The sequence below is a fragment of the Balearica regulorum genome, chromosome 13 (assembly GCF_011004875.1).
Source record: "Balearica regulorum gibbericeps isolate bBalReg1 chromosome 13, bBalReg1.pri, whole genome shotgun sequence".
NCBI classification, from domain to species: Eukaryota; Metazoa; Chordata; class Aves; order Gruiformes; family Gruidae; genus Balearica; species Balearica regulorum.
The window spans coordinates 14,100,999-14,109,477 of record NC_046196.1 but is presented as its reverse complement, the minus strand read 5'-3'; the positions used below and the strand labels follow the sequence as shown (position 1 = coordinate 14,109,477).

The following is an 8,479-nucleotide window of genomic DNA, read 5'->3' as shown; positions in this document are numbered from 1 at the left end:
GCACTACAAGCTCCAAGCGTCTACCCTAACCACCTACCCAAACCTGGCTTCCTCTGTAGTCAATGAAAGACTCCTCTTGGGGGGCTTTATAATATCCAAGCCAGACTTAAAATCTCTGTGTCTTTATGTAGGGTTGGCCTTTAAATTCATCTGGCAGAATCAGGTGCCTCAGCTGAACCATATACACATTCCAATGTCCCGAGCCTGTTGTAATACGGGCAACACACCATTTTTTTGTACTTGACCACTTGCTACAGGAACTTTGTGTTGCCTGAATCCATTTGAAAACAAAAAAAAGAGAAAGCAAGCTAATAGTTCCCTTCTTTCATGAGGCACAAAGAAAATTATACATTAGAATTAATACTTGCACGCACATAGGATGTGGGTTGTTCACAAAATAGGCTGGACACAATGGTTTTAAATTGTCACTGACTGCTACTTGTATGTAGACAGATTCCCTGAAATGAATCACACTTTTATTGTAAAGCTGGTGTGAGACAGAATTCTGCCTCAATATATCTGGGTATCAGCATTTTGTCAGACCACGTTGAAGTCTCTGGTTAATACTGCTTAATTCTAGGAATCTGTTTGAGTTCTTTATTTTACTGTTTTACTAGTAAAGCAGCTTATACTACTTGCATCTTGAAAATTTTTTGTTGGACTTTTCTGTAGTTACAGGAACCAAAGCTGGGAAGGTTTGTAGGCTTGAGTTTAACACTGAATAACTTGGGGTTTGGTGGCAGCTTGGAGTAGGATAACTGAATGACAAGGTATTCTGCAGCTTAAAGCTTTCAGAAACACCAGATTCAGGATATGCCTAATGCCCCTGTGGCTCTGGCTCAGCTTGTCTGCATCCTGGCAGATGCATCTTACAGGCAGGAACGCAAACCAAATCCAGCGGGCTGTAAAGGTGAGCTTGCCTGGCTCCAGTTGTATGTGCCATGGGGCACTTACAGGATTATCCACTGGAGCACGCTATGTTGTTGTGTTTCATCTCTTTGATTCCCAGGAGGAGTATGGGAATGCAGAAAGGGCACCATTTTATCTTGGGAGTAGATACCAACTTTTCAAGCAGAACATATATGTATCTGTATGTTTTTCTCTAGAAGTACGATGTAATGGCATCATTTTAAAAGGTGAAATCACAGCTGAGATCTCAGTTTTAAAATGCTGAGGTCAATATTTCCTTATAGGCTTTACATGACATCATTTTGTGTCCGCTATGGTAATGCCTTCTAATTACATAGGTATATTCTTCCTCTGCTTCTAGTGCGTAAAAGATCTTATATTTTCCTTTTAAAAAAATAAATAATTTCTGCAAGAATAGAGGCTGTTATCATTGATAATGTTACAGTAGTTTTTAAAATGTCATAATTATGCTAAATAATTTGTCAAGTGTGGCATATTACGTTTGCAACTAACTGGTTGTTTCTTGAACAAAAGTAATTATTGGAAGCTGTTCCCTCTTCATTTGCTGCTGTGGTTGCATAGGGGTGAATGCCCAGCTCGCAGGGAAAGAAAGGGAGGATACTCTGGAATGACACTCCAGAGGTGTGAGCTGTATCCCTGGTTGTGCTGTGGATCCTCTGTGATGTTGCAGTTCCTCTGTTTGCAGATGGTCATCACATTTCTCTCTCCTCTTCCAGACTTTTAACTTAAGATTGTGATTTGCAGGACTGTCAAGTACTTTTAATGGTAGCAGAATCTGTGGGAACCCTATTTTGAATGTATTAATTAGATGCTATAGCCTGGGGAACCACCCTGAACACCACCAGATTCTAGGTGTATCAAAGCAGGCCCTCAGATTAATGGGTACCTTTGATCTGAGCCTGTGTAAATGGCATACTTTTAAAAGGTTATGATGAGAGAAAATTTGGATTTTCATGACGATTGCAAAATGTATACTGGTCAGCAAAACTGCAAGACTTTAATGGCATGAAATGCTAAAGTCCTTCAGAGACAGGATCACCTCCATTATTAACATGAAAGGTATTTTTCATTTAGTCATATCTTCAAAACTATTACTGAAACACAAGCAAAAGAAATTACTTGAAAGCAGGAAATCTGGCACAGTTAATACAGATCACAGCCAAAGTTTCCCAACACTATAAATAACTAAAAATTGCCTTAGAATGTGAATCATTTGAATAATGAACAGTGTTACCAGCTCTATGGATAATAAAAGCAATTAATATGCAAGATAAACATAAACTGTAGATCATCTAAGAAAATTTTATCCATGGAGGACATCCAACCTTCAGTAGCTTTCAACTCTCTCCTTCCTTGTATAAATTACTGACTTTTTCCTTTTTCAAGGTTGGAGAAGGATCATTATTGTTCTGTCCATTATTATTCTGTCACTTGTTACTTCTACTGATGAGAAACATACTGCTCAGGCGCTGAATGCTCCTTTAACTGGGGAACTGACTACTGTGTTGCTCAGGTACACCTGAACTGCTTAGGAACCCTCTTCACAGAGTGTTGTCTTCATGTAGATTTTGTTGACCAGTGGCAAGAGAGTCCTTGATAACTGTGCTGCTGTGCAACATGGCCTTTGGGAACGCTGCCTCGTTTGGTTTGCAAGAACATACGTTAGCAACTGTACAGAAGCTGTGTGGAAAACTGTCGTCAGTTCTGACAAGTGGACCTAACAGATCAGAAGGGTTAAAAAACCACGTGTCATTAGCCACGAAAATGAGTTCATATTCTGAATTTTCATTTAGAGTCTCTGCGCTAATTATTCCTTTGACAGCAGTAGCCATTAAAAATATTGCTCCTCTTCTAATGATACAGAAAAGGAAAGACAAAGCGTTTGAAATGTCAAATATTAAAAATTGTTTTGATTTTACTATCTTTATTCCCCATATCTGAAGAGCTCTTTTATTAAATAAGCATGAACGCTGTTCAGCAACTTCATAAGGACTGCTTTGTTCTAAGGAAAAAGCAGCTAGAGAGAAGAGACAGATACATGGCTGCTGCTTCCTATCTGAGAGGCACGCAGATGAAGGCAGGCAGTGCAGCTCCTCTCTCTGGCATAGGCTTGTGTCTTACAGCTTTGCTGCTGAAAAACATCAGGGCCTGATGCTGATCAACCTGGCAAACCTGTACCAGCATCAGTCTTGTCCTTGCTTTCAGCTCCTGCCACCCTGTCAACAGCAGCGAATGATGCCGGCCTGGCTGGCTAAAGCAGACTGATCATACGGCTCAGGGAGAAGTGTGACTTCATACTGCCGCGCAAAAAGAAAACCATAGATCAGAGCTGTATTACACAAACATGAGGAAACCCCAGTTGTGAAGAGAGAAGTGGGGCTTTCCACATTTTTGGAAGGGGAAAGGTGCCCTGTTAGCTTTGTGAAATCTCGGAGTTTGTTTTTTGTTTTCACAGGCAGTTGAAGCGAAAAGGATCTGATGTTAGCAACAGAGCGCTGGTAAGGCCATTAGAGAAGTGGAGGGAATCAGAGTGGAAATACATTCTTCTTTTCTTGAAACAGAAAATCTGAGGAAAGATCAACCCTGTAATACAAGCCACGTACATGAATACCAATTATGTAGATACAAGTTTGGGAACATCTCTATCTACTGGTTTAGCATGCCATTATACCAAAAATAGTTCTTGAGAATGTTTTTGTGGACATAGTGATAAAGTGTAAAGCTCAAATTTATGAAATGGTGTAAAATGCATACCTAAGAACTTCTGTAGTAGTCATCATGGTCTTTTTTTCACCGAATTGTCTGAGAACAAGTGACCTATATGCATCAATGTTCTGATTAATCCTGCTTAAAACTTCAGCTTTAGCCCAGCTGTCATCACAGCTTTACCTGAGGTATATGTGACACTAAACATTCCAGACTCAGGGCATTCTGAGGACTCTATTTTCTGTTTTATCACTGGAGGAGCACATTAATGCAGTGTAAGACAGAAGCATTCACAGAACAGCAGTAAAGAATGGGAAGCAAACAGGAATGATACAATAGTTTGGTAGTTGTTTTGGGTTGTAGTTGTTTGTTCTGGAAACAGCAAACCTTGTTTCTCCTCAGGTACTGTAGGTAATTAATTGCTAGTTTTGTTTTGTACTGGCAGGACCAATACCGGTTAAAAGCTCTGTTTCAGGCTGCATTTGTTTCTCCATGCCTTCAGAGTCAGCATCAAGGTAAGAGAGGTTTCAAAGTTTTGGCCTTTATTTTCACACGCATTGAGTCTTAAAATATCTGTGATGGCAACACAACCCTTTGTTATGTCTAACATTAGGGATTAGTCCAGACTGAGTGGTTCTTACAATTTACTTTTCACCCTCTGTAAAACTCGGCTTTCCCTTTTTACTTCCTTCTGAACTTAGTTCTTTTGGAAAAGTGTAACAAATTTTCCAGTGTCCTAAGCCCCTAATCTGAAGTGTAGGTATGCTTAAGATCAAGCCTTATCTGCAAGTAAAAAAACCATTTTGTAATTCTAACATGACGTGCTTATTTTTGTCTACATAATCATAAAATTATATTGTTACCATTCTAGGTGAACAATTATAAGCTGCCTCTGAAAAATGTAGAAGTTTTCTTCCTAGGTAGGTTTTTATTTACTTTTTCCTTCACTTCCTTTGAAAACAAACAAACAAAATACACTGGAAGGATTATGTCTCGTAAGATTCTATATTGAACCTTACTCCAAACACTGTTAGAAGTTAATAGCAAGACCTTTTATTAGATCTTTTTTCTTCCCATAATGTAGTGAAAACAAAAAACCCCTCAATGAAAATACATGTTATTAAGGAAACAATGGCTTTGTAGTTCAGTGTCTATCTTGCATCAGCAGCCCTTTAGGAGGGCTCCATGAACATACTCTGAGTCTGCTGTAGTACCTCTTTGATCAGACGCACTACAAGTCAGTACACAAATAAATACACGTTATTGTAAGTCAGGAACAAGTGCTCACTCCGAGTTTTTATTAAAATCAAACAAAGGGAAGTATTCAAACATACTTCTGGTTGAGAATCTAGACAGCTACTATGTTTTCAGAATCATCTGGTTTTACAGTATTCCAGAATCTCAGTTAACCCATTTGAATGTACATTCACGGAACATGAAAGTGAGCAAGCGCTTTGTTATTCAGCCAACAACCACCATATCATCACCAAGAAACTGGTAAGTCGGAACCTCAAGGTTATAGGGAGCAGGACCTTTCCTGATTCTGCCAGAGGCATCGTAATGGGAGCCATGGCAAGGGCAGTAATAACCACCAAAATCTCCAGAGTTAGCAATGGGTACGCAACCAAGATGAGTGCAGACACCTACTAATATGACCCATTCTGGTTTCTTTACTCTGTCTAAGTCATGCTGCGGATCCCTCAGTTTAGATAAATCAACTTCAGCTTCCTGATTAATCTCTGCCTGGGTTCTGTGACGCACAAAAAGGGGCTTCCCTCTCCACTTGAAAGCCATGTTCTTGCCTTCTGGAATGTCAGATAACTTGATCTCGATCTTTGACAATGCTAGCACATCAGCAGAGGCACTCAGGCTGGAAATAAACTGGGTGACAACATTCTTAGCAGCATATGCAGTTGCTACGCATGTCGTTGCAGTCACCAGGTAGGAAAACCCTTTTCTGGCTTCACTGCTGCCTTGAGAAGATGTGGTGGCATCTAGCACATCTTGACGACGATAGGCAGAGAAGTCAGGTACTGTGACATCATTATGGACGCAACGAACACTGGCAGGTGCTGCAAGAAAAAAAAAACATGAAATGACAACACTTTCAAGTAAAAAATATTATGATGTATTTTAAGTTACACTTTTAAAATTGCATTTTTGGAACAAGGGGTAAAAGTTATTCCAAGTCTGGGTAGGATTCTGCTACGTTTCAATTTTAAGTTGTAGGAAAATGGTTTCCAAAAGGTATTTTTTGTAGATGAACAGGTTATCTGTGAAACCTTGTTCTTTGAAAATTACATGAAGCCTGATAAGGGCACAGAAAAATCTGTGAGAAGTTCTGGGTTTAAAGTGAAGTGTTTTTTTCAGAAGATTTCAAGGAAATCATCTTCAGGATACCATGACTAGCTAAGACAAGACCTGTTTTCCATTCAGATGTTTCCCTGAAAACAATTGCTATCAGAAAATTTGGTTTTAGTACAGTTTGCACATCTGTAGCTTAACGCTTTTGTGCCTTCCTTGGACTTAAATACTTTCTATGCCTTTAATAATCTTAAGTGTGTGGTTAAGCATGTTTAAGATTAAAAACACAGTATCAGGCATTTCCTCTTTAAACTGCTGTCAAAGCTAAATGCCCCAGTCAATAATTTTTCAACCCACTATCCCCTATTTGCCAGGCTCACTTCACAGAAGGATTTAGGGCTAAAGCTAGTAACTATCTAATTCCTAAGCTTTTCAAGTGGGATTCCCATGTGAAACCTGTGTGCTAAACTAACAAGATGTGATGGCTAACTAAGAGGCCTCCCATTAGTTTGTCCAGCAAAAGAAGGTTGCTTCCCTCAATGCAAATCTGTAAGCCAAAGAAAAGAACATGCCAAAGACAGAAAATATTACTTGCCAAAGCGCAACCTCTGTTATTTGACAAGAACTATTTAGTCTTTATTTTTTTCTAGCATTTGGCCCAAAGTTAATGGAGGTTAATTAAAAACCATTCTCTCAAAGTACTTACAATTAATCTCAGAGATTTATATGCAATATAATGGGGAAAATATATACATTTATTTACAAGTAACTCAGCATAAAGAAGATATTTGCTGTACCATTTTAACTGCATAAAAATTAAACTGAAATTCAAAGTTCTGAGAGAGTAAACCATGCTAACTTATTTCAGCATCAAGACTTAAAATAATTCACATTATTTCACAAGCAATACTATTAACTTCTAAAAATTCCTTATATAAAGTGAAAAGCATGCTTGATGTTAATTAAAACTAAGAATTGGACTACATGTCAGCTACATTGGTTAGAGATTTGTAGGATTTTCACCTGAACCTATCCTTTACAGTTGAGGGTCAGGTGAAGTACGTAGTTCTAATCACAACAGTGCACCTTCCACAAGGCACTGCCATCTCTAAGGCTTACATGAATACCCTCTGTAATGGTATGAGGCAAACTGTCACTACGTGCCCAGCATCAGCACGTAAGGACCACAGTTCTCCATGAAATGCAAATCAGCCTGTTCCATGGAGAAGCACTGCCCTTTGCCCGGGAGTCAGGTTCTGCAGGAACAACCTGGGACTAACTGTACCTGGCTGATGCTTTTCCGAACACTGCATGAACTGGGAATACAGGAATTCCAAAGAAGGAAACAGTGATGGTTTTGACATCATTAATTCACTGTTAGAACTGGTTTTCTGCACCAGCAATGCACAAAGTGTGTTCTCACTGCACATCTCCGCTTTGATGCCCCTCAGTTAAATAACATATTGAACTACACAGAAATTTCCTGCATCTTCCCAAACGCAAAATTAATATCCACCTGAGAGTCATAAAAAGGAAGCAAGCTTTGAAGTGCTCTTAATATAGTCATAAAGGTGTGTTACTGTATCGATGACAACTTGGAAGCAAATACATATATATATATATTTTTTTTTTTTTTTTCAACAAAGCACAAGCCAGAGCCTCTCAACTAGCTGACGCCTCTGCTTCCCCTCGCCTGCCAGGCCGGACCCCGAGTGCTGAGGACACCTCGCCAGCGGCTGCGGTGAGTCCCCTGTACCCCCCCATCTCCTGGGCGCAGGCCGAGCGGTGACCGCGGAGCGCTGGCGGAGGCGGCAGCACTCCCAGCCCGCTGCCCGAGGCCCTGCGGTGCCCCGGCGCTCGCCGCCTAAGCCCCCCGTCCCGCCCGGGGTGGCGGCCGGCCCCCTGCGCCCGGCTCCCGCCCGCTGAGCCGAAGGGACGCGGCCGCCGCCCGCCCCCGCCCGAGCGGCTCCCCCAGGGGACCCGGCCCGCGGCGTCCCGACCCCCGCCCCGCACCGTTGAGGCTGGAGCCGGCGACGAGGCCCCCCCGGGCCGACCGGCCGTTCATCGACTCCCGGCAGAGCAGAGGCCGCTTCGTGTCCAGCGGCACCTTCTTGGCCCGACGCGCCACCGCCGGCGCCAGCGGCTTCAGCGGGCCGGGCACGGCGTGCGCTGCGGCCGACAGGTAGGGCGCGAAGGGCCCGGAGCGGGCGGCCACCGACAACATGGCGGAGGCGGCTGTTGGGCCGGTCACCGCTGCGACCTTCCCGGCAGCGGCAAACTGCGCACGCGCGCTGGCGTCACACCGGTAGGCTGTCGCGCGGTGGTGGCGTCACAGTACCGCCGTTGCGTAATAGCGTCACTATACGTCATGGCGCAGGGGGTGGCGCTGCAGCGGCTTGTGCTTGTCTATGACGGCGGCAGCGCTGAGGCGGGGGCGCCGCTCTGGCGCCGGGGTTCCCGTTCCCGGGGAGCGCGGGACCGGCCCGGTCCTGCTGTGACTGCGGCTGCCGGCGGGGGGGAGGGAGCCTCACGGCAATCG

The 8,479-nt window shown here is 42.9% G+C and overlaps 1 protein-coding gene across 1 annotated transcript; it reads right to left on the bottom strand.

Moving 5' to 3' along the window:
- Window positions 1-4,906: 4,906 nt before the first annotated feature.
- UQCRFS1 (ubiquinol-cytochrome c reductase, Rieske iron-sulfur polypeptide 1) lies at window positions 4,907-8,270 on the bottom strand. The gene is made up of 2 exons (XM_075765470.1): window positions 7,954-8,270; window positions 4,907-5,708 (listed from the first exon to the last, which is right to left on the bottom strand). Exons 1-2 carry the CDS (start codon window positions 8,162-8,164, stop codon window positions 5,098-5,100), a joined length of 822 nt encoding a protein of 273 aa, XP_075621585.1. The 5' UTR covers window positions 8,165-8,270; the 3' UTR covers window positions 4,907-5,097.
- Between the last annotated feature and the right edge of the window lie 209 nt (window positions 8,271-8,479).